Here is a 27,583-nt window from a genome sequence, read left to right on the forward strand (position 1 = left end):
CCCCCCAGCTAAAAAATCACTGGGGTCAGATGGATTCATAAGTGAATTCTATCAAATATTTAAAGAACAACTAATCCCAATACTATACAAAATATTTGACAAAATAAGTAAAGAAGGAATCTTACCAAATGCTTTTTATGACACAAATATGGTACTGATATCCAAGCCAGGAAGCCCAAAAACAGAAAAAGAAAATTATAGACTAATCTCCTTAATGAACATAGATACAAAAATCTTAAATAAAATGCTAGCAAAGAGAATACAGCAATATATTACAAGGATTATTCACTATGACCAGGTGGGATTTATACCAGAAATGTAAGGCTGGTTTAATATTAGGAAAACCATCCACATAATTGACCATATCAATAATCGAACTAATAGAAATCACATGATTTATAAACATTATCTAAATAAATGCAGAAAAAGTCCTTGACAAAATACAGCACCCATTCCTATTGAAAACACTAGAAAGCAAAGGAATAAAAGGGCCTTTCCTCAAAATAATAAGTAGTATTTATTTAAAACCATCAGCAAGTATCATCTGCAATTGGGATAAATTAGAAGCCTTCCCAGTAAGATCAAGAGTGAAGCAAGGATGCCCATTATCACCACTTTTATTTAATATTGTACTAGAAATGCTATCTGTAGCAATAAGAGAAGAAAAAGAAATTGAATGAATTAAAGTATGCAATGAGGAAACTAAATTATCACTCTTTGCAGATGATATAATGGTATACTTAGAGAATCCTAGAAAATCAACTAAAAAGCGAGTGGAAATAATTTAATAACTTTAGGAAAGTTGTAGGATACAAAATAAACCCACCTAAATCATGAGCATTTCTATATCTTTCCAACAAAAATCAGAAACAAGAGATAGAAAGAGAAACTCCATTTAAAATCACTCTAGACAATATAAAGTATATCTGCCTAGACAAACACAGGAATTATATGAACACAACTACAAAACACTTTTCACACAAATAAAACTAGACCTAAACAATTGGGAAAACATTAATTGCTAATGGGTAGCATGAGCTAATATAATAAAAATGACAATTCTACCTGAATTAATTTACTTATTCAGTGCCATATATATCAAACTACGAAAAAAACTATTTTATAGAAAATTTCTTAGCTTGCAGAATGGGTCTGGGGAGTGGAAAATCAAACAAGGCTAGCAAATCTTTAAAACAGCAATTTAAATATCCACACCATTCTGACAAGATAGCCAAATAAGACATTGTTACAAGAAATCTTGAAGCTGATACATTTATACATCTAAGAAGGGAAAGAAAGAGAAATGAAGGGAGAACTAACTTTAATCCAAAAACCAAAGACTTTTACCCATGAGATCATATCCAAAATCTTATAACACTCAAAGATACCAGTCCTGGGGATGGGTCAGATCGATACCAAACTTCCAATGACTGTCTATTCTCTTAACGAGAGATTGTAAAACAATCTAAGGGAGTGAGAACAGAAGAGTCTTTGATAGTGAAACATCATCCAAGCAGTTTTCAAACTGAAATTAACACAAACACAAACTCTGAGCAAGCTGTTAGCTCACAGACAGCAGTGGTCCAAAGTGATACAGAACTAGTTAATAACAGTGCATTGAATGGGGATGGACTAACTGAAGAGGGGATGGTAGATTACACTATAACATCTAAACATCTACTATTTATACATGTGCATTACAAACCATGGGGCAAGAAAATAAAGAGGATAATGGGAAATCTGTGCATGCAAAAACCATAATAGCTCATTTACAAGAGACTCCAGAACAATATCTTGGGACAAAAGTGGGAGAACAAGGTTACAAACCTCTCAGTGATACAGGGGAAAGTGGATCTATACTGAAGTTATTCCCAGAATATACCACCATAGAGGGAATGATTTCTATGTTAACAGATTCACAAGAGTGAGTAGATAAGAACCTGATTCAAAAGATATGATAGAACCTGTGCATACCAGTAATATAATAGCAGATACTCAGGAAGCAGTAAACCCACAAGAATCAAATGTGTCACCACAGAACACAGAATTAGAGCATATTACTGGGCAACAACTAGAAAAAGAATTGGGAAGTATAAAAATCATTGAAATAGGGTCAGACCAAGACACAAAACCTGATTTAACAACACCTGACACAGAATTATAACCTGTCACTGAACAAAAGCTAGTGAAAGACATGGAGAGTACAGAAATCAGTGACCAAGAGTCAGACTCAGAACCAGATGATACAGTACCAAATGGTACAATAATAGTTAACCAAAACAGTGATGAAGAACAAGAACCCTATGAGTACATCAAACTCTGTGGTAAAGTTCACAAAGATTTAGATGAGTGGAACACAAATTATCATAGTTAACACCTGAATTCAGAACAATCTTTTCTGATTCTGATTCTGAAGAAGCAAATGAAAACCTAGGAAACTCTTTATCAGTAGAGGAAATACTGTATATTTCAGGAGTCAGTAGTTATGAAGAATTTTCTAAGAAATGTATCTTAGGGGACAGTGACATTGAATTGGAAGTAATTTGATAGAGAATAAACAAAAACAGAATAATGCCCAACACAGATAGTATAAATGTGGGTTAGTTAGATCAAGAGGGGGTTAGTGTAGCCTATGAAACACAGGAGAAGCGGTTCCTTGTGGAACCTGGGAGTTTATTTGGATGGATTTAGAATCCTTTAGAATTAGTCAACATATATACAAATCTCCATCTCAAGCCTAGACTAAAATATCATTAACCTCTACAGTCAACTACAAAGGAATATAATTGTCTTACAATCACACATTAAGAAAGATACCTACATTCATTACATTAAAAAAAAAAACCTCACTTGCACACATGAAGATGGCACAAACATCCTGCATAAAGTTTCACTCACATGCATCAATATATTCACTCTTACACGTAAGCACACATTAATCTTACACACACGCATGATCCAGTGGTTCTGGATACCTGAGATCGGCTTTCAAGGTGAAACAACAGGCAAGTATGTATCCTGTAAAGGCAAAGGTAACCTGGACCAGTGACAAACTTCAAGCAACACCAAAGGATGGAAGACATTCTGACAACTGGAAAGAACTTTGAATCAAAGACATTATGGGGAATGAATTTCAGGAAAATGGGTCATGTAAGATTTATCATCAATCACATTAATTTCACATAAAGGGAATTACATCCACATACACATTGGAATCTACACAGGAAGAGTGAAGAAGAGATCTTCAGGCAACATGAGAAGAGGCTTTCCTGAAGAGGAATAAGTATGCATCTACCACAACATATCTAGAACACGAACAAATTCCATACTGAAATTAGGGGCTGTGCCATAAATAAGGACAGCCCATAAATTGTATATCTTTAAATAGATCTCTACTATCAGAGGATGTATATATGTATATAAATAACATGTGATATATGTAAATGTGAACAAATAACAGACATGTACATATGTAGCATAATAACGATCTAATCCACTGATATAGATAGAAAGGAGAGAGTTAAAATACTAACCATTAACAGACAGGGAAAGAGTAGTTTAGGGTAGAAAAGGGAATGTTATAACTAAAGAGGTAACATAGCGTCAGAATAAATCAGATTTCATTTAGATACAAGTTAATATATATACATATAATTGTTATGAATTGTTACATTGGAATTAGCATTACATAAGGCATAGGAGAGTTCAATTTTACTTACAGCTTAAATTTTATATTGATTGCAATAGGAATAACCTTTGTATTAAGAAATTGTTATATTGTAAAACTTTGTTGGCACATAATCCTCTTCCCATAACTCAGTTTTAGCACAAGATAGAACTTAGATTAGCAAATAGACAGATTAGGATAAGATTTATTATTTTGGGAGGGGGAAGCTAAAACAATAAGTAACATAGATAGATTAGAAGAGACATAGAAGGTAAGTAACTGTTGGGGGCCAGGGTAGCACCACACAAACAACAGGAAATGGAGGATTTGTGACAGAGGCTGGCACTAAAGAAAAGTGCCAAGATGAAGAGTGTGTGGAACTGATCACCTCGACGGGGGGAAGGCCCCAGAAGTTTGGAATCTGGAGGAGGAGAAGACTCGGGCTGGTAAAGGAGTTGATCTCTCAGTTGGAAGAAGCCGAAGAGAGAAGGTTGAAAAAGACTTTCTCCTGAGGGTTACTCACTTTTTCCTGTCTGTGACTGGAAATCTTTCCCCCCAACATTTCCCAATTGAAAATACTATTGAAGAGGAAACCTGAGAAAGACATTTTAAATCTCTGTCCAACTTTACTTCAGCTCCTGTTGCCCTGAGTCTGAACTGTGGCCAAGGGGCCAAACCCAGGGTGAGTCAACCTGACTTTCTTTCAGGGGGTTCAGGCTGCCAAGGTCTGAGTTTCCCCCCCACCACCTCGAGGAAGGGAGAGGGTTTATATCCAGACAGGGACCCCTTTTTTCCTACTTTCCTCTCCCATTCTTTCCCTGCTAGTTATTCCTTTGTATTATCCTGATTGAGTTGACATTAAAATAGTTATCTTTTCCCCAAGCTGTGAATCAAGTGTGAGTGAACAGATCAAGGGGAGACCCTTTGGTCTAGAGTAGCGGAGGTGGAGACGTGAGGGACAGAAGAATCTGGAAGAGCAGCCTTAGCTAAGGACAGAAGGTAGAAGGGGGAAAATCTTCAAACCCCCTCTCCTCTCTCTGAGCCAACCTTAAACATCAGCTGTCTCCCCTGAACCTCACTTTGAGAAGAGAGGTCTCCACTCTTCTCCTTTCTCTCTCTATTCTGAAAGACTGAACCCCTTGGTTACAAATAAACAACCCCTTGAATACATTACATTTTATTCTGAAAATCATTTGTACTCACACATGGTTGACACAGTGTGTCACTGATTTTAAGCTATATATATTTTTTTATTTTTAAAACTTTTTTATTATTGCTTTTCCTTGCATGTGCAATATGGTATCTGAGTTTTATTTTTTTCTCTCCTTGTATTTGAAGCACATGTCAACAGTACTGAGAAGATTTTTCTTTAACTTTTTTGATTTTTCAGTAATATAAATTTAAAATACACTTGTTCTAATATTAATGCATACCCAAAAGTTTTAGACTATAAAAATGATGCCATTGATTGTATAAAATTACAGAATTTTGCTTCATAATTCTTTCTGATTCCAGAAGAAGAGAATATACAAAAGAGTCACTGTACAGTGCTACAGAAGCACAGAGCACCTGCATAGTGTGGAAGAGAGAAATTATAAGGCATGCAAAAGGACAGAAGCAGTGGCTGAGTGATAATCTGTCAATCAAATGAAGATTCTGATTTAGAATGTTACCAGGAAAGGCAGTTTGGAGCCAAACCAACTGCTGGGTGAATTCTGGTGGACTTGGCTGATGGGGTTTGCCTTTGAATCAGGGAAGGAAGAAGCTAGGTTTATCTCTGGGACTTGGGATAATCAAGCTGGAGGTGGCTTGGTGACTTTGAAGGCAGAAGAAGGACAATAGTCCATATATCTCTGACTTTGTTGGTGATAGTGACTGAAATATTAGACCTATCAACCATTTCTGTCAATATCCTCCAATCTAAGGCTAATTATAGAATTAGGGAAACCCCAAACCTCTTATCTCCACTCTACCCTTTCCTATTTCCCCAAATAAACCTCTTACTTCAGATAAAGAAGAGAAAACAGTATTTCTTCTGAAACATCATTAACTCACCCTGACTGATTGAGAAACCAGAAGAACAGGGGAAGGGGAAGCTGAAGGGAAGAAGAGGGGAGGAAGGGAGGCTGAAGAAGAGGGAGGAAAAGGGAAGAAGGGAGGGATATAGGGAGGAGGGTAGGCAAAAGAAGATAACTACCTGATTTATTAGTTATCATTTACCCATCAAATATACCCCCTCAATATTATCTATTACAATAGTACCTATGGAGCACAAGATCAAAGAGACCGATCCCAGTAGGATTGACGTAATTTTGAGCCAAGACAAGAGGACTTGAATTTGTTTGGGGTTCAAGGTTGCAGTTGTTTTGACATATGTCAAAGGCTGGGCTTCCTCTGAGCCACATTCTATCAAGAACCTCCTTTTCGTTGCCATCCTGGCTCCCATTTGCTGCTGAAATCTAGTCCCTTTTCTGTCTTTCATGGTGTGGCAAACTTCCTGTAGTCTTAGCTACTGATTGGGGTGTGCATAATTTCTTAAATCACTTTAACTGGGCCCTGATTCAAGGATCTGTTATAGGTTTGTTTTTCCTTTACTTAGATTTTTTTAGACATAAGACTTTTACATTTTGTATTATATCCACAAATTATTTTTCTCTTTTATTTGGATTTTTTGATGTTTTTTATTTTCTTTTGCAAATTGATTCATATACCTAATAACTCAGCCATGCATCCCTGAGTGATCCCTATGTTTGTTATTGTTCAACTCAGGGGGGCCAAGTTGTTGTTTGAACTTTGATTTAAATTTGAGCAATTTTAGGAAGAAAAACTTGCTACCTCCCAGAATTCAGAATGTGACATGAAAATAGATGCCTGCAGAAACCACATGCTGCACCAGAAGATCCAGAGTGAACTTTGGGATGGGAATTGAACTATGTAGGGTTGAAATGTTTTGTTTATATACCTCCCTTCCTCCCTCTTTTTCAACCTCCCTTCCTCCCTCTTCTTCCCTTCAGCTTCCTCTTCCCCTATTTTGAATGTATACTCTTATGCCAAAAGGGACTGCCCCCAAACTGGCTTTTTGTCAACCTAGTAATCATTGGTTTTTTTCTTTTTTCCTTTTATCCACAAATTATTGCAATTTTTAAGTTGATTATGTTTCCATGTGATCCTTTTGGGGAAACTGGTTTCCCAATAGGATCACAGTGGGTTATGTATAAATGGAGATTTTGACTTCATTCCCCAGAAGTCCTTAGTATTTCCCAAAATTCCCTATAATCTCTCCTGCATCTCCACATTGGCACAATCACGTTATTGTATTTAAGTGGATGTATGCTCCTCCCATGCATTCTTTTTGACCTGTGACCAGGCTGAATTCAGGCAATTCTTTTGATGTAGTTATTATGAATAAAAAATTTTAAATATAATACTTAATTATTGATTATTCATTTTAATCTTTACAGTGGTATATGCTGGTGATGGAATAATATTGTGCTATAAGGAATGAGGAACCAGAAGATTTCAGAAAGAACTGGGAAGACCTACATGAATTGATGCAGAGTGAAATAAGCAGAACCAGGTGAACATTATACATAATAAATGAAACATTTGATGATAATCAAATGTAATAGTTTTTGCTATTAATAGTAGTGCATTATTCCAGGACAATTCTGAGAGACTTATGAGAAAGAATGCTATCCACAGCTAGAGAAAGAATTATTGGAGTAGAGATGCAGAAGAAAACATATGATTTATCATTTGTTTATATAGGTATATGATTTGAGGTTTTGACTTTAAAAGATTACTCTATTACAAAAATGAATAATATGGAAATAGATTTTGAGTGATAATACATGTATAACCCAGTGGAATTGCTTGTCAACTCTGGGAAGGGGGAGGTTAGAGGGGAAGGAGACAAAATGAATCATGTAACGTTGGAAAAAAATATAAAATATTAAAAAAATAAAAGTGACATCCCAGGAAGCCAGGTATGAGGCATCCACATACCTACCTGTGAAAACAGAAAGCAAAAAGGATAGAGAATGTCATAATAAAAAAGAAAAAATTACTGTGGTCATATGCCAATGTGAGTCCTCTATATCCCATCATGAGCTGAGTGGGATATGACATTCATCTCTCCTATTTCTGGAAAAGTTCAAAGCACTATATTGAATCTTCCTATTCCAAGCAATGAAAAAATTGATGGGACCCAAGATCTAGCCCATTTGGACAAAAAGAAGACTGTTCCCTCAAGATTGTGCTTGAGTAGCTCAACTAGGAGACCTTGGACACTGAGAACCCCAGTTTTGCATGCTGAAGTCAGGGAGATGGTACCTGCTACAATTATAGGTTCTCTGTGGTGAATGTCTTTTTTTTTTCTTAATCCTTACTTTCCATCTTAGAACCAATACTATGGAACCAATACAGTGTCACATATATAGGAAATGTCTAAGACCAAATTGAAACCCAGGACCTCCTGTCTCCGGGCCTGGCTATCAATCTACTAAGCCATCTAGCTGTCCCTGGTTTTTAAGCTATTTGCCTGTTACTGCTTGATATAATCACCATTTTCTTAAAAAAAAAAAAACCTTTGGTTAATATAACATTAAGTTCAAGTGATTTGTTAACAATAGCTGAATCAAACAAAAGAAAGGAGTTGCCAATAGTGAGGGCAGAAACACAAATGACAAGTAACATTAGAACTTGGAAATAGCTGGAAGAAGTTGATGCTGAAAAATCTATAGTCTGCCCTACCCAGACAAGGAACCTGTCCCATGGAGGAGCCTGGAACATTGGGGAGGGCAGATCCCTATTTCATTTGTATCTTCATCTCACATATAGCACAGTACTGGACAAGAATAAAATATAATTCTACAATATATCTTCTATATTATTAAATAAATAAAAATTATTTATAAAGCTTTATCTAGTGAAAAAAATACTACATTCATAATTAAATGACCTTGATTATAGTCCTAGCTCTTCTACTCCTTCTCTCAGTGACCTTCCCCATACAGATTCCCAGCTTTTTCCTTTGTAAAACAAGGGAGATTATATCAGGTAATCTTTAAAGACCCTTATAGCTCTAACATTCTATATTCTATCTAAGATATCTTCTAGTTCTAATATTCTTTGTTCTAAATAAAAACAATCATTAATTTCATTGAAGAGAATAATAATGAAGAGACAACATATCAAAATTTATGGGATATAGCCAAAGCAGTACTCAGGGGGAAATTTATATCCCTGAGTGCCTATATCAGTAAAATAGAGAAAAAGCAGATGAAAGAATTAGACATGCATTTAATACTCTTTGTTCTCAAGTTATTTCTAGTTTTCACATTCTATATTTTTATGAATGAGTTGTATTTTTTAAATCTTTCAATATTTTATATTTCTCAATTATGAGTAAAAATAATTTTAATGTTAATTTTCTAGAATTCTGAGTTCCAAATTCTCACCCTCCCTTTTTTCCCCCTCCCTGAGATTGTAATAAACTTGATATGTTATCCATTTGATATCATGCAAATCTAAGTTCCATATTGGTCATCACATTCTATACTTTTAAAGCCTCTCCTAATTTTAATGTTATGTCCTAAGCTCTTATCCAGATCAAATGCTGTTTCTAAAAATTGAATAGAATTCCCTAATACCATAAAATAGAAGATTTTGACTCATAGTTTCCCTGATTCTGGAACTCAAATTTTATAGTCCTTGGCCTTTGAGCCCCTAAAATCATTGTTGCCGAATCTGTGATTTGTTTATAAGAAGATGGAGCCACGCCAGCCCATAATCAGAAAGTCGATTTCTGGTCCCACAGTCCTTTGGCACCTACTGTATAAAGCAGGACCTAAAATGGAATAAATAAAGGGAACACAAAGCTTTGATGAACACAAGGAATTGTCTTTATCATCCCCCTCTCCCCTACCCTCTTGCCCACCCTTCCGCCACCCTGTTCTGAGCTCTTTATACTCCAGAAAATGATGAAGTGTTGATAATATCAGTTGGTTTTGTGGGCTCTGGGTCAGGAATGTGGGAACATTTCCCTGACTCTTCACACAATGTAACCACAGGTCCTTTCTGCCCATCTCCCCCTCCTAGGGCCCCACACCACTCCCTTTCCATCAGTGAATAACAATATACGGAGGCATATCCCACTGGAAGGGGCCTTAGATTGTAGAATGTTAGAACTAGAAGGGACTTTAGAGTATAGAAAATGAAAGCTGAAAGGAATCTCAGAACAGATAACATAGATATTTATGCTGGAAGAGAACTTAGAAACATCAAAAATGAAAAGTTACAAGTGAAAACAACTTGAAACTATAGAATGGCTTCTATCTGGGCCTGGAATGGAACCCTTGGCCCTTGCTCAGAGCCCCTCAGGCCACAAATTTGGCCCTGAAACTGTGCCTCGATTCTCTTAAAAGTAAAATGCATATAAGAATACCAAACAGAAACAGTTGTAATTCTCCTGAATCCCTGAAGAGCCACTCTTGCAGGGATGTTTGGGATGATTGCAGGCATGTGCCAGTAAAACAAAGGTACCAGATGTGTACAGGTATAAAACAATTCTGATATTCTAGGCAGATGGTTTTCTAAGAATAGCTCAGAAGGGGCCAGTCTTGTGATTTCATAATACTCTGAAAAGAGATGGTGGGACCAGTACACATCTGGTACCTCTAATGTGATTTAACATAAAATGAAATTTTTTCCCATCTCCTGCTTTCTCCTCAACCAACAAAAACACTATCCCCCACTGGTAACTAAAAGTCTAATCTCATAATTCCCTTGATTCCATAGTTTAAAATGTCTTTCTGAGGGCAGCTAGGTGGCTCAGTGGAAAAAGAGCCACAACTGGAGTTGGGAAGATTTGGGTTCAAATCTGGATTCAGACACTTCTTAGCTGTGTGCCCCTGGGCAAATCACTTAACCCCCATTGCCTAGCCCTTAGCACTCTTCTGCCTTAGAACCAATACACAGTATTGATTCTTAAATGGAAGGTAAATGTTTTAAAAAGGTTATCATAACATATGAAACCCAGCAGAATTGCATGTTGGCTATGGGGGAGGGGGAGGGAAAGAACATGAATCATGTAACCATGGAAAAAATATTCTTAATTAATTAATTAATTGAAATTTTTCAATTAAAAATAAGGGTTATCAGATAAAGATGAAAATTCTAAAACAAGAAACAGAAAAAACAGTAAAGACAGTATCTCTAATGGCCATAGATTAAAGCATCTCCTCAATGCCTCAACTTTTTGTGAAGCTGACTCACTGTTTTTAAGGGGGGGGATAAAAGGAGGGGAGCAAAATAATCTCTTAACAGAAGAACTATGGCATCTACAAGAAGTGGAATAAGCATTCACTTGAATTGCACTTCATGAGCACTCATCATTGATACAGAAGATGAAAGTGGTACAGAAGATGAAAGTGGTAATGATGATAGTGCTGATAATGAAGGCAATGTTTGTTTGTTTTTTAATAAAGATAATAGTAGGGATGCTAGTTGTTTGAGTCCTATTAATCTGAGTCACTGGGGAAGTTAAACTGACACTGGTCATCACTGCCAATAAATGTGGCTTTCCAGACAGCTCCAAGCCCACCACAAAGTCCCTCTGAGGGAGGTTAGGAGAGGATAAGAGACAGAGCTGTGGGCATGTACAGGGCCTAGGTTTAAGGGCAGGGCACATCCCACATCTCATGGCCCTCTCCCACCTCTTGTCCCAGGCAAGTCCTCAAGCATCCCTTTACAAATCCTAGTTCTTCTCTCTCAGTTACTTTGGGTCTTCTCTGTCCCTGCTTGAGGTCCTTAACTACATACCAGGTGCAGAACATCCCCCGACTTGTCACCCCTTCCCCTGTCCTAACCTCTAACCTTCCATCCTAATTGTACCCCAGCCTGACCCCAGATTCTCTTCGCACTTTCACTGACCCCTCTATGGCCTCACCCTACCTAATGACTTGGGGCACGGAAGATCATGAACTAGATGACTTCTTACTTCTCTCAGAGATCCGGATCTACTTTCCCTCCTCTTCCCCACTCCCGAGCCCCTAAGCAGTCTCGAGCGCTCAGGTTCCTTTCCCTTCCCTGGCGCATCTTTCCCAAGCTCCCTCTCCCTAGGTCTCGCAGCCCATGCCCTCCCTCGCACCCAGCTCATCCTCGCGAGGCTCCCACCTGGGCAGACACTCGTATAATCCGGGCAGCAGTCCCGGGCGGTAATGCATTCCTGGTCACAGTAGCAGAGCTGAGTGCCCAACGAGGGTCCTGCCGCCTCTGCCCAATCCCGAAAGACGCAAGTCAGGTCTCGTCCTGGACAGCAACGACCAAGCTCCGCACAGCCTGCTTGGGCTCCTGGCACGGCTCCCAGCGCCAGGGCCCAGGCCCAGGCCAGCAACGCACTGTGGGCCATGTCCGAGGAATCCCCACACCGGCGGAGCGGTCCCAGGGAAGGGCTGGGGAGAGAGGGGGGAGGGATGAGGCAGTCAGGCGGGGCCACAGGTTTTCCTCTCTGGGCTGGAACCCAAGTCAAACTACACACCCCTTTCCCTCTTCCCCCACCCTCCTTTCACCCAGTCACCCGATCACCCACCCTTCCCTGGAATCCAAGTCCAGGCGGGTGGGGGGTTGGAAGGCCTTTCCCAAGATACCCCAATGTTTCACGCACCCCCCCCATTTGCTTCTGCCTACACATTTGCCACACAGACTCCCCTCCCCATCTTATCTGCTGGGAAACCCACGACCTCAGGGGTTTGAAGAAGCTTTTAGAAATCATCTATTCCAACTGGGTCATTTTACTGAAGCCCAGAGTGGGGAAGTTATTTCCCTAAGGACACATCTTTCTAGAAAGTGGCCCGAAATCCTCCTAGTTTCATGAATTTCTTTTTCATCAAGTCCTGGGATTTCATTAGTGTAAGGTGTTTAAAGCAATGCCTGATGAGTAATCTTCCTAAAGCCTGTAACTAGCATCTGATTGACAGCTTGTAGACTTAGTTGCCCAAAGACAGATAAAGTTGCCTAGCCAGGATGTGTCAGAAGCAGGACTCAACCAGATCTTTCTCAGTCCCAGGCTGACTCTCTCTCCACTATATCATTCAGCCTTCTTCCATAAAGATTCTTCAATTTTAGAGCTCTAAGAGACCTTGGGTATCACCTAGTCCAGGGGTTCCAAAGTTTAATGAGCCACTTTGGTAGTCTGGAAAAACCTGTGGATCCCTTATCAAAATAATGTATAAGTTGTTTCCAATAAATAATGTTTGGAAATTACCAAATAAAAATTAAAAAATAAATAATGTATAAGATAAAATATATGCAATACTATTATCAAAATGTTTTTTTAAAGCAAGTTCACTGACCAGAAATTAAGAACTCCTGATCTAGTCTAACCTGCTCATATATCAAGTGTGAAGACTATTATTCCTCACCACATTTTCTCAGTCCTACCAAAGACACCATTTTGATTCCCTTCTCTCCTTTCTCTCAGCTCCAAAACCCCACCCCTTCCAGACACCCACACCAGATCAGTTGCCTATCCCCGGTTCTAATGCCCCTCCCACACACACAAGAACACCTGCTATTCCCTCTACTTTCTGAGATATATTTTCCTGGGTGAATATTCCATTATTCCCTTCCCATTCCTATTCAATGTTCTGAACTGTCTCCCACCAAAGGCCATTCAAACTTGCAGGGAGGAAAAGAGACAGACAGACAGACAGACAGACAGAGACAGAGAGAGGCAGAGACAGAGACAGAGACACAGAGACACAGACACAGAGACAGAGACACGGACAAAGACACAGACACAGAGAGAGACACAGAGAGAGAGAGAGAGAATGAGAAACTTCAAGAAGTCCCAGGCACTCACCAACACTTTCCTAACCTGAGATATCTTGGGGACTTGGCATAGAAAGTAAAACCAGTTAGTAATCTGAGCTTTCTTATTCTCTGAAGTTCAGGCAGGAAGAACTTAATCAATCCTAGCCAAATTCAGGGAGATAAACTCTAAGAGACCTGGGGAGGGAAATGAAGCTGTAGAGGAGGTTTCTGATAGGCTACAGACAGGATTTCGATGAGCTGTATTTTTTTTTAATTCCTGCTCATCCAGGAAACAAGAGGGTAATGAGTCTCTGTGGTAGGTTGCCAGTGAGAAAGCAGTCATGGCCTTGGATTCTAAAGGCAACTCCCCCTCCTATGCCTCCTTTTTTTCATACCTAACAGACTCAGAGTTTCAGTCAGGCCAGATGATGGGGATGGGGGGAGGGGAATAAAGGAGGACAGGGTGATCAAGAAGAAAGGAACTTGGCTGAAACATAGTTTTAGTTGAAACAAACATTTCAAAAAAGACACTGTGCTCCTTGAAAAATAAACAGAAATCCAGGAGACAGAAGTACAATCTGGGTCATCTTTACATCTATCAATGGGGAAAACTTCCTCCCTCCCATCAGTCAATATTTACTGAGCATCAATATGCCCCCTATTCACAACAATCTTCCACAGTCAGAAGTGCCCAACCCACACATAGGTGAAGCCCCATCATAGAAGAAAGTTCTTTCAGGACTTCAGTAACTGATGTCCCAAGGAGAGAGTACAAGGCAAACCAGCTTCCTATTGAATTCCATTCTAATAGCAAATAATGTAAGCCAGGCAAGATTTTCCTGAAGTCTCTGGTCCTCAGTTTCCTCCTCTGTTTAAAAGGAAAAAAAAGGCACCATAATTACTATATTACAGATTTGGGACTGGAAGATCCAAACCTCTCATTTGTGGGATAGGGATACTGAAGCCTAGAATAAATGAAGTAATTTCCCCAAAGTCACATAACTAGAGATAAGACAAGAAGTGTCAGAAGTAGACTTGACTATTTTTTTTAACTATTGACTTTATTTTAATTTTTCCATGGTTACATGATTCTTGGGGTCTCCCTCCCTTCTTCCTTCCCGCCTCCTGGAGTGGACATGCAATTCCACTGGCTTATACATATATTTTCATGCAAATCCTGTTTCCAAACTATTGATTTTAGCTATTAGCTATTGACTTTTTAAAAAACTCTTACTTTCTTAGAATTCATACTAAATATCAGTTCCAAGGCAGGAGAGTAGTAAAGGCTAGGCAACTGGGATTAAGTGACTTGCTTAGGATCACACAGTTAGGAAATCTCTGAGGTCAGATAGGAGCCTAGAACCTCCCATCTCCAGGTCTGGTGCTCTGTGCACTCTGCCACCTAGCTGACCTTAACATAAAGAGGGTAGACTGTTGTTGATTTGCCATCTCCTTCTCAAAATCATTTTTATAGATAAGGAACCTAACACAAACAAGGTTAAGTGACTTGCCCAGGGTCACACAGTTAGTAAGTGAGCTCAAATTTGAACTCGGGAACATTAGTCTCCCTAATTCCAAATGCATTGCTCTATCTACCTGCCTAAGGCTATTGACTTTTGATCTCATTGTTGTTCTTCCATGATGCTCCTACACTACACTCAGTAGCTATGTGACCATGAGCAGGTCATAGTCTTTCTAAACCTCCATTTCCTCCTGAGTAAAATACTACATGCCTCACAGGGTTGCCATGAGGAAAGAATTTTGTAACTTTAAAATACTAGTAAATGTGAGTTATAAAGAAGATAAAGGAGGGAAAGCAGGTCATTCTGTCCACCTGAAAGGATGACTAATTTGGCTTCCTTAAAAATCTTCTAGGTTTTCTTATCCTGCTTCCATCCTCATCACCCACCAGGTTTTTGATACCAGAGCATCTGGTGACCTACTTCTCAGTTGATCTCCCTCATCAGTCCCCTTTGTGAGGGCCTTGGAATAGGGAGGCATTTGGCAGGTAACATTTTCACAGGAACAAAGACCAGTCTATTCTCCCTCTCATCCTTTCAGTTGGCAGAGAGAGGTGGGGCCACCTCTACTTCTTGCCTTGCCCTGTTTGGGTAGGGCTCCTCTGCTCCCCAAGAACACAGAAGATGCTATGTTCCAAAGGGAAGGCCAAATAATAAAATTTCAGAATCAGAGGGGACCTCAGAGGCTGCCTACTGACAAGCAGTCAACCAGCCTCTGTTTAATACTTTCCCTGACAAAGAACTCACTACTTCCTCAAGTAGCTCATTCTATTTTTGGACATTGTTCTTTAGGTGAAGCCTAAATCTGCCTCCTTGTAACTTCTTCCCATTGATGCTCTCTGAGACCAAGCAATGCAAGTTTAATACTTTATACATATAAGAGCTCTTCAGAAGTCAGCTCTTGGAAAACAGTTAAAATGTTTCCCCTTAAGTCTCCTCTTCTCCAAATTAAACATCTACAACTTCTTTAAATAATCCATATTGCATGATTTCCTGTCCCCTTACCTTATCATCCTATTCACTGGCCCCTCTAGGTTGTTGGTGCCCTTCCTAAAATGGGTGAAGAGATCTGAACATAATGCTCCAAATATACTCTGACTTAGGCGAGTTATAGTGGTACTATCACCTCCTGTGCTTTGGACATTATACCTCTATTAATGCTATCTAAATAATACCTAAATTACACTTTGCTTTTCCTATCATGTCACATTGGAGGCAGGTCCACTTCTCAATACTCCTTATTTCTCACTAAAATACACAAAGACCCTTGGAATCCCACCTACATTGTTATGTGTGGTGCAAAATTTCTTGCCACATAATTACCTGCCTTACTTGGGTACTAGGTGTAGAAAAGAAAATGGAGTATAGTTGCAGAGCTTATCAGAATGTAATGTCTGCATAAGCCACCAGAGGGTGATTCTGAGTTCAGACTGCTCCAGTTCCCGTCTGTCCCTCTGAAAGCATGCAAATATGGACTGACCGTCAGAGACCTCTGTACAAATGCAAGACCTTATTTAGGCTACCAGAGCTTCCTGTCTGGTCTCCTATCTATCTCTCTGGGTTAGTAGGAACAGAGCAATCTGGGTTCCTTGAGACTTTCAGTCTCCAAATACCTTGACTCGGGTTTTATCTCAATTTACTTAGCCTATGATTGAAACTACAAAGATTACCATAACTTATTTGGTTTGGGCCCCCAGTTTCAATAAAGATTTTTGTCTCCTTCCCAACTATGGATGACCCAAAAAGGACTATGCACTCACATTAGAGCTTAGAGAATACACATACTGAATGGAACTGAAAATAAAAGCTATAACATTAAAATTCCCACAGGGCTGGATACAACCATCCCAAAAAAGTTCTAAAATTTCCATTCCTCAACAGCAACCAATCTGGTAAGTCAAAGGTCTCAATTCCACTTTCACCCAGGGAATAGACAGACCAGGAAGCTGCCTACAAATGATGATTATCCAATGGATCAATGGAATAAATTAGATACACAATATTCAGAGGTACGTGACCTTTGTAATCTAGTGCTTGATGAACCCAACATCCCAGCTTTGAGGGTAAAAATTCACTATTTGACAAAAACTACCAGAAAAACTAGAAAAGAGTATGGCAAAAACTAGGTATAGACCAATATCTTACACCCTAAACCCATGTTGGTGAACCTATGGTATGTGTGCCAGAGCATGCCAGAAGGGGCTGCTCCCTTCCCCCTCTCTATACCTGCCTGTTGACATTTCTCACATAATCCACTCCTCTGTCCAGCAGCCTAATTGGAGCACTTCCTCCCTCCCTCTGGGGTAAGGTGGGGGTGGGGCTCACCTGTAGTGTGAGGATTACAGTTTGGGCACTTGGTCTCTAAGGTCTCTAAAAGGTTTGCCATCACTGATTCCAAGATAAGGTCAAAATGAGAATATGAATTAAACATAAAGGCTGATACCATAAGTAAATTCAGGGAACATAGAATCATTTGCCTGGTAGATCTATGGAGAAGGGAAGAATTTATGACCAAATAAGATACAGAGAATATTAAAAGATGTAAGTAGAATAAGATTTGGTTATCCTTCTTTTGTTGTTTTTATTTTTAACTTAATCAGTCAGGAATTTGAAGATACTTTAGCATTGATTCCAAGTTCACATCCTCAAATTAAGGAACTATGATTGGTTCCTGAGGTGTGACATGGGATGGGAGAGAGCTGATGGGTGGAGAAAACTGCATATAAGTGGGACCCAGGGACTGCTCAGCCTCTTTTGTGTTGGTGACCTGCTTGGGTTAGTGACACTCTGGCTGAAGACACTCTCTTGGGTTGGTGACACTCTTGCTGAAGGTTCAAACTTCTGCAGACTTCTGGTTAGAGACTGGGACCTGAGGGAGCCTTTGTTGGTGATGAGCTGGATTTCATCGGATCAGCATTTAGGGTAGACTAGGCAACTCCTTACCTCTTTTCTACATTTCCCTCTCATTATTATCTCTACTTTGATTAAACTAAATTGCTAAAACTACTAACAACTTCATAATTTAATTGTAATTATTATAATTGGCAACCACAACACCCTTTTTAACTCTTACAAATGTAAACATTTTTATACAAACAAAACCAATATAACCAACATTAGAATGGAAACAACACACAGGGGAAAGTTTTTATAGAAAACTTCTATGTTAAAGATTTAATTTCTCAAATATATAGAGAACTAAATCAAATTTATAAGACTACAAGCCACATTCCCATTTGACAAATAGTCAAAGGACATGAAGAAACAATTTTCAGATGAAGAAACCAAAGCTATCAAAAATCATATGAAAAAAATGTTCTAGATCACTTTAGATTAGAGAAATGCAAATTAAAACAATTATAAGGTACCACTTTACATCTTTGAGATCAGCCAATGTAACAATAAAAGAAATTGAAAAAAGTTGGAGGGGATGTGACAAAATTGGGACACTGATGCATTGTTGGTGGATTTGTGAACTATCCAACCATTCAAGAGGGCAATTTAGAACTATGCCCAAAGGGCTATAAAACTGTGCATACCCTTTAATAGGTCTGTATCCCTTTTATCAAGATGAAATTACCTTCCTTATCTCTTTTAATAAAATCCATTTTTACCTTAGCTTTGTCTGAGATCATGATTACTATTCCTGCTTTCTTTGTCACAGCTGAAGCCCAATAGATTCTGCTCCAGTGTGTAATTAGAAATCTGTTACCCTAAAAACTACATTTTCCAGGAGCCCACTGACTTCCTGTTGTTGTGTACTTCCTGTAGACAAGGGGTTATAATCGTTGAGGTTCCTAGTATCCCATTCTATGCTTCCTGGGTTGAGAGCATGGTGGTAATTGGGGTTTTTGAACAGGTAGATTAGCCATTGGCACATGTTGTTGTTTTTTTATTTTGTTACCTTTTATTCCTTTATTTCTAATGATCACTAATAAAGCTCCAAAAATATAATATTTTAAAGTATTGCACATTAATTTTTAATTTTTACAAAGATGGTTAAATTTAATTTTACACCCAGCCTCGTACCTTTACCCTGTGCTTGTCGACCTGCCTCAAGTGTGTTTTGTAAAGATTGAGGCATAGTAGATAAGGAAGGGTTTGTAATAAGAACTGGAGGAGGTGAAGGGACCGAAGGAATATGGAGGTACCCCCTGGGCTGACAGATGACCCTTGTAATTCCCTCACACTCAACCCACAAGAGAGGTACCCCTAGGTAAAGTTAGGTCAAGGATGACAGGACCAGTGTCTTTGAGTGAACTTCTGGAGAATACAGGATTTTACTTCTTCACAAATCGTCTGGAATTTGAAACCCCAGAAGTCCCCCTTGTCTGGCAGGCAGACTGTCACTGTTGGCTTTCATGATTTAACTAAGGCTAATAGCTAACCTAGTTCACCACCCTCTCTTACTTTGTGCTTCTTTCAAGTTGAATCTGACTGCAAGTTTCTAGTTTACAAAGTAATTTAATAAGTCTAATAATAAGAGAAAGGGGATAGGTTTGTGGGAATAGGAGACCCTGCAAGTTTTCTTTGCTTCTTCACCAGATGAGCCAAAATGGCTCTACTTTAGCTTATCTATCTTCTTCTTCTCTAGTCTCTCTAATCACTATCCTATCTAACAAATGGCAAGTGTCCTTGGGAAGTTCAAGGGATGGAAAGTTAACCCCTTGAAGTTTAAGGGATCAGCTCCTTTCAACAGCAGTTGTTGTTCTTCCTCTAGTACAGTGATGGACAACCTTTTAAGCTTGGTGTGTCAAAATTCACCAAAAAAACGAACATAACTCAGATAGTGTGTCACTTTGAGGAAAAAAAAAACATAATTCCACAACATTTATAGTTCAAATAACAAAAATGTATAATTGTAATATATAATTGTATTTAATAAACCAAAAACTAATTATTTAACTTACCTGCTTAGTGACTTCTTTATTCATCTGTCAGTTGATTTCTTTTGTTGGTCTTGTTATTATTTAACTTCTGTGGTGTGCTGTGAAGTAAGATAAGTAAGGGGGACGGAGAATTCTTTAACTAACCTACCTCTTAGTGACTTTTTTGTTGCTGAATTTCATTGGCTAAATCTTCAATTGAAGGTCGGTATTTTGTACATTTCAAGTCCAAGCAAGTGCTACTAATTTCATCTGTCAATCTGTTTCTTTTATTGGTTTTGAAATTATTTAACGCTGAGAATAAGGTCTCTCAAAAGTATGTAGAGGGAAAATTTTTGAGTAAAGCCATTGCTATAATGGCTTGCTAAACACTTGCTAAAAGTGTCTGGTAATTGATTCCAGGCACTCCTCCATTGCATTTGACCAGAGCCCTGCCCAGTCTTCTGCTGGCCCTGCCCTGCCCCTCCCCTCCCCAGCTGGCTGGCCCCAGGGCTCCACCCACCAGCCTGACTGCATGCTCCTTCCTGGCACACACTCTTCCTCTCTGCCCCCACAGGAGCCCCATGCACCCCAGCTACCTGGCACTCTCTGCCTGCTGCTTCCCCCTGCCCCCACAGCCAGCACATGGAGCAACCCTTCCCCCCCAAATCAGGCCAAGGCATGATTACTGCCATAGCTGCAGGTATGCAACTCCCCAGGTGGGCCCCAAGGCACGCTGAGCCCACATGTGAATGTATGTCATCAAAAATGGCTACTTGTGTCAGTGCTGACATACGTGTCATAGATTTGTCATCATGGCTCTAGTGGATACTCTCAAACACTCAGGAATCTTCTCTCTTCTTCTGGGTAAGGGAAATGGAGGCAAAGCTTTTCCACAAGTTGAGATCTAGAGCTCTAGGTCCTTGTTCCTCTCTCAATAGAGTTCAGAAGGCAAAGATCCTTTATTTTTAGCAGTTTCTCCCACAATCCTCTTCTCTCACTCCAACTGTCACTCCCCTCCCATCACATTCAAACAATGACTTCTCAGTCTCAGTGGGCAGAAGAAAGCTTGATTCACAGTTTTCCATTCCACAGTTTCTTGTAAACAACATATTGTAGAATTCTGGGTTTTAATCCATTCTGTTATCTGCTTCCATTTTATGGGTGAGTTCATCCCATTTGTAGTCACAATTATGATTACCATCTGTGCATTTCCCTCCATTTTGACTTCCTCCTTTAATCTTGACTTTTCTCCTTTCATTCTTTCCCTCCCTTCCAGTGTTTTTCTTTTAGTCAGTCTCCCCTCTTCCCACCATCTCCCTTCTTATTCTTCTATTACTATAGGGTCTTTTGATCACACACACACCCCCAGCCTCTCCCTTCCTTGTATAATTCCCCTTTCCACCACCCTGTTTCTTATTACTTATTCCCTTTCTACTTCTCTATGGGTAAGATAGGAGTCTATACCCCAATGAATCTGGCCCTTCTCTCTCTGAGCCAATTCCAATGAATGAGAGTAAGGTATAAGCATAACCCATCACTGCCCTTTTCTTCCCTTCCATTGTATTAGTCTTCTCCCCCACCCTTGTGCCTTTTTATTTGATATAATTTACCCCCACTTTACTTCTCTCTTTCTTTTTCTCTTAGTACTATCCTCTTTTTCATCCCTAGTTTTGTTTTCTTGGACATATCATCCTAAACAGCTTACTACCACACCCTCTATGCATATTTCTTCTAACTACTATGATAATGATCACAATTTTTAAGAGTTACAGATTTCATCTTTCCATATAGGAATATAAGCCATTTGACCTCATTGAAGCCCTTAAATTTTGTTCTCTTTCTTATTTACCTTTTTGTGTATCTCTTTTTTTTTTAAGTTTTTAAACAATATTTTATTTGGTCATTTTCATACATTATTCATTGGAAACAGAGATCATTTTCTTTTCCTCCCCCCTACCACCACCCCTCCCCTAGCCGACTCTTGATTCCACTGGGTATCACATGTGTCCTTGCTCCGAACCCATTTCCTTATTGTTGGTATTTGTATTATGGTGCTCATTTAGTGTTTCTCCTCAATCATATCCCCTCCACCCCTGTAGTCAAGCAGTTGCCTTTCCTCGGTGTTTTTACTCCCACAGTTTGTCCTCTGCTTGAGGATAGTGTTTTTTCTCATAGATCCCTGCAGATTGTTCTGGGACATTGCATTGACACTAATGGAGAATTCCATTACGTTCAATTGTACTACAGTGTATCAGTCTCTGCATACAATGTTTTCCTGGTTCTGCTCCTTTCACTCTGCATCACTTTCTAGAGGCTGTTCCAGTCTCCATGGAATTCCTCCACTTTATTATTCCTTTGAGCACAATAGTATTCCATCACCAGCATATACCACAATTTGTTCAGCCATTCCCCAATTGAAGGGCATCCCCTCATTTTCCAATTTTTGGCCACCACAAAGAGTGCAGCTATGAATATTCTTGTACAAGTCTTTTTCATTATTATCTCTTTGGGGTACAAACCCAGCAGTGCTATGGCTGGATCAAAGGGCAGACAGTCTTTTATTTCCCTTTGGGCATAGTTTCAAATTGCCCTTCAGAATGGTTGGATCAATTCACAACTCCACCAGCAATGAATTAATGTCCCAACTCTGCCACATCCCCTCCAGCATTCATTACTTTCCTTTGCTGTTATGTTAGCCAATCTGCTAGGTGTGAGGTGGTACCTCAGAGTTGTTTTTATTTTCATCTCTCTGATTATAAGAGATTTAGAACACTTTTTCATGTGCTTATTAATAGTTTTGATTTCTTTATCTGAAAACTGCCTATTCATGTCCCTTGCCCATTTATCAATTGGAGAATGGCTTGATTTTTTGTACAACTGGTTTTGCTCTTTATATATTTGAGTAATTAGACCTTTGTCAGGGGTTTTTGTTATGAAGATTGTTTCCCAATTTGTTGCTTCCCTTCTGATTTTAGTTACATTGGTCTTGTTTTGTAGCATACCAGGTATGTTGGCATTTGGGAAGTATGATTGATGTATTGATATTGTACTACAAGACACATGGTCAGACCTCTTAATGTTCATTGTGTGATAAGAACAGTCCAATGCACGGGCAAATTCTTGGGCTGGGCATGGACAGCCACACTGCCTCGGATAGGAGTACACTCATTTACAAGACTGGGCACTTTCGGAGTACACTCATTTGCAAAGTGTGGGTTGGATTTACCTCCACCACTTTGTTTTCATCACTATCAATTCAACCAATGTTAAGACCTATGCTATGTTACGTATTCATACACCTCCCAATCCACATCCCTCAATAAATACGGATGAGGCGGTGCTATTCCTTCTCTTGATTCCTGCTTCCTCGGAGTTCTTCCTCCTATCTCTCCTTATTTTTCCTAGAGACACTATCGCCCACATGTTTCCTATTTAGGAATTCTTACCTCCATGTGTTTTCTTATTTCTCAGGTGTTCCTTTAATTAACCTTCAAAGGAAAACCTTATAAGGGGTTAGCACCACTCCCCATATCAATTAACTTGTCTTTGAGTCTTCATTTATTACCTATTTTCCTCAGGCTCCCTTCTCCTTCTCAAGTTATAACCCACAAAGGAAAATTATATAACAACCACTGGCTGGATTGTTATATGTTTGTACAAAAATCTTTTAATTTGATGTAGTCAAAATTATTTATTTTACATTTTGTGACTTTTTCTAAGTCTTGCTTGGTTTTAAAATCTTTCCCTTCCCAAAGGTTTGACATGTATACTATTCTGTGTTCGCCTAATTTACTTATAGTTTCCTTTTTTATATTCAAGTCATTCTCCCATTCCGAGTTTATCTTGGTGTAGGGTGTGACGTGTTGATCCAAACATAATCTCTCCCACACTGTCTTCCAATTTTCCCAGCAGTTTTTATCAAATAGTGGATTTTTGTCCCAGCAGCTGGGGTCTTTGGGTTTGTCATAGACTGTCTTGCTGAGGTCATTTACCTCAAGTCTATTCCACTGATCCTCCTTTCTGTCTCTTAGCCAGTACCAAATCGTTTTGATGACCCCTGCTTTATAATATAGTTTGAGATCTGGGACTGCAAGGCCACCTTCCTTTGTATTTTTTTTCATTATTTCCCTGGATATCCTTGACCCTTTGTTCTTCCAAATGAACTTTGTTATGGTTTTCTCTAATTCAGTAAAAAAGTTTTTTGGAAGTTCAATGGGTATGGCACTAACTAGATAGATAAGTTTGGGTAGGATGGTCATTTTTATTATGTTAGCTCATCCCACCCATGAGCAATCAATGTTTTTCCAATTGTTTAGATCTAGTTTTAATTGTGTGGAGAGTGTTTTGTAGTTGTGTTCATATAGTTCCTGTGTTTGTCTCAGCAGATAGATTCCTAAGTATTTTATATTGTCTTGGATGACTTTAAATGGAATTTCTCTTTCTAATTCTTGCTGAAGAACTGGGTTGGAGATATATAGAAATGCTGATGACTTATGCAGGTTTACTTTGTATCCTGCAACTTTGCTAAAGTTGTTGATTATTTCGACTAGCTTTTTGGTTGATTCTCTAGGATTCTTTAAGTAAATCATCATATCATCCTCAAAGAGTGACAGCTTGGTCTCCTCATTGCCAATTTTAATACCTTCAATTTCTTTTTCTTCTCTAATTGCTACTGCTAGTGTTTCTAGTACAATATTAAATAATAAAGGTGATAATGGGAATCCTTGTTTTACTCCTGATCTTATTGGGAAGGCTTCCAGTTTATCCCCATTGCAGATGATAGTTGCTGATGGTTTTAGATAGATATTGTTTATTATTTTTAGGAAAGCCCCTTCTATTCCTATATTTTCTAGTGTTTTCAATAGGAATGGGTGTTATATTTTATCAAAGGCTTTTTCTGCATCTATTGAGATAATCATGTGATTTTTGTCAGTTTGCTTGTTAATATGGTCAATTATGTGAATGGTTTTCCTAATATTGAATCATTCTTGCATTCCTGGTATGAATTCTACCTGATCATAGTGGATAACCCTTGTGATGACTTGCTGGAGTCTTTTTGCTAGTATCCTATTGTCAAGATTAAGATTTTGGGAAACTGAGGCAGGGTAGAAATTAGTTTCTGTCTGCAAGGAGTATGATATTTTTAGAGGTTTATTAAAGGTTGAGAATTTAAGAAAATACAGAATAAGAAAACACGTGTCTAGGCCTCTGGCCTAGACAACCTCACCTACCTTATGAAAAGAGCCGCGTCTGCTTGCAAGCGGAAACAGGAAAGAAAAAAAAACCCCGCCATGGGCGGAGACCCTTTAAATAATGATTTGCTCTCAGCCCAGGTGAGAATTTAGTGAGATTACAAAGCATTTTGGGGAAGTGGAGCAAGGACTTCTGGGGATTGAAGTCCTGGATTCGAGTCCATTTTTACACTATTTAAGATTTTTGCATCTATATTCATTAGGGAGATGGACCTATAGTTTTCTTTCTCTGTTTTTAACCTGCCTGGCTATGGGATCAGTACCATGTTTGTGTCATAAAAAGAATTTGGTAGAAACCTTTCTTGGCTTATTCTGTCAAATAGTTTGTATAATATTGGGATTAGTTGTTCTTTGGATGTTTGATAGAATTCATTTGTGAATCCATCTGGACCTGGGGATTTTTTCTTAGGGAGTTCTTTGATGGCTTGTTCAATTTCTTTTTCTGATATGGGGTTGTTTAGGTAATTTATTTCTTCCTCTTTTAGTCTAGGCAATTTATATTTTTGTAAGTATTTGTCCATATCACCTAGATTGCCATATTTGTTGCCATATAATTGGGCATAGTAGTTTTTAATGATTGCCTTAATTTCCTCTTCATTAGAGGTGAGGTCTCCCTTTTCATCTTGGATACTGTCAATTTGGTTTTTTTCTTTCCTTTCTTTAATTAGACTGACTAGTACTTTGTCTATTTTATTTGTTTTTTCAAAGTACCAGCTTCTAGTCTTATTTCTTAAATCAATAGTTCTTTGACTTTCAATTTTATTGATTTCTACTTTAATTTTTAGGATCTCTAATTTAGTCTTCATCTGAGGATTTTTAATTTGTTCACTTTCTAGTTTTTTAATTTGCATGCCCAATTCATTGGCCTCTGCCCTTCTTAATTTATTTATATATTAACTGAAGGATATAAATTTCCCCCTGAGTACTGCTTTGGCAGCATCCCATAGGTTTTGAAAGGATGTCTCACCATTGTCATTTTCTTCAATGAAGTTATTGATTGTTTCTACAATTTGTTCTTTAACTAGCCAGTTTTGGAGAATCATGTTGTTTAATTTCCAATTAATTTTTTATTTATCTCTCCATGTACCCTTACTAATTATTATTTTCATTGCATTGTGGTCTGAGAAGGTTGCATTTATTATTTCTGTGTAGCATCCCAAGCATATTCACATCTATGAAATATAAATGACTGTATGGCGACTGTGTCTCCAAGCATAAGGTGATACCAATGAGGCTTGTGAATGTAACCTTGAACTGGCCATGCGGCCCTTGGCTAAGACAAACTCATTAACATGCTCGGACTCAATTCCCCAGGAAAGAGCGGTTTGCAATCTACACGCCCAAAGGTGTTCCCTCTACCTTGCCACCCAATCTTAATTGTCTATACTTTGTGATGTGGTTACTACGTCCTTGGGAGTACCGCCCAAGCAGGACAGGAATAAATTCAGAGGCAATCCCATGAACTTCCTCTTGGCCTTTCTCCCCTTCCATGGAGCTCCACTGGGCTCCTCAATGACTCTGTCTCTCTCACCTCTTAACCTTCTCCTTCCCCGAGGCTGTAACCATCTTGGCCTGCATTTCCTATCTTAATCTCCTCCTCCACCTCTTGTTCCTTTGTACTCATACTCTCCTATCAAAGGGAGTATCATAGGGATTGCCTGCCCTATCCAAACACTGACTTGTCCGTGTCTTTCATTTCCACCCTGGTTCTCGGTTCCTACCTCTCCTCGGGTCCCATCACAAAGGTGAGCCCCTTCCCTTGTGGGACCCTGCTGGTCAGGGAAGTCCATTAAGGAAAACCCCACATTCTGCCCTTTTGCATTTGTTTGCAATGTTTTTGTGCCCTAATACATGGTCAATTTTTGTGAATGTACCATGTGCTGCTGAAAAGAAGATGTATTCCTTTTTGTCCCTATTTATTTTTCTCCACATGTCTACTAACACTAATTTTTCTAAGATTTCAGTCACTTCTCTCACCTCTTTCTTATTTGTTTTTTTGGTTTGATTTATCTAGTTCGAATAGAGGAAGGTTCAGATCTCCCACCAGTATAGTTTTTCTATCTATTTCATCCTTGAGCTCCTCTAGTTTCTCCTTTAGAAATTTAGGTGCTATGCCATTTGGTGCATACATATTGAGTACAGATATTTCCTCATTGTCTATACTGCCTTTTATCAGGATGTAATTACCTTCCCTGTCTCTTTTAACTAGATTTATTTTTACTTTGGCTTTGTCAGATATCATGATTGTGACTCCTGCCTTCTTTTTATCAGTTGATACCCAATAGATTTGGCTCCATCCTCTTACTTTCACCCTATGTGTATCGACCTTCCTCATGTGTATTTCTTGCAGACAGCATATGGTAGGGTTTTTGATTCTAATCCACTCTGCTATTCACTTGTGTTTTATGGGTGAGTTCATTCCATTCACATTCAGAATTATGATTACTAGCTGTGTATTTCCCA

General features: G+C 38.9%; 1 protein-coding gene across 3 annotated transcripts in view; it reads right to left on the reverse strand.

Annotated features, from left to right (window-relative positions):
* Positions 1-20,307, reverse strand: part of LOC103099626 (somatomedin-B and thrombospondin type-1 domain-containing protein-like) — a 45,110-nt gene extending 24,803 nt beyond the window's left edge. The window contains exons 1-2 of one of the 3 annotated variants that reach the window (XM_056812964.1): positions 19,911-20,307; positions 11,843-12,120 (exon numbers count right to left, since the gene is read on the reverse strand). In XM_056812964.1, the coding sequence (XP_056668942.1) occupies positions 11,843-12,077 (235 nt within the window). In that variant the 5' untranslated portion in view covers positions 12,078-12,120; positions 19,911-20,307. Of the gene's footprint in view, positions 1-11,842; positions 12,121-13,529; positions 13,697-19,910 lie in introns of those variants that run through there. The other 2 variants (XM_056812963.1, XM_056812962.1) reach the window with 2 other exon arrangements.
* Positions 20,308-27,583: the final 7,276 nt, after the last annotated feature.

This window comes from Monodelphis domestica, chromosome 1 (genome assembly GCF_027887165.1).
Source record: "Monodelphis domestica isolate mMonDom1 chromosome 1, mMonDom1.pri, whole genome shotgun sequence".
Classification (NCBI taxonomy): Eukaryota; Metazoa; Chordata; class Mammalia; order Didelphimorphia; family Didelphidae; genus Monodelphis; species Monodelphis domestica.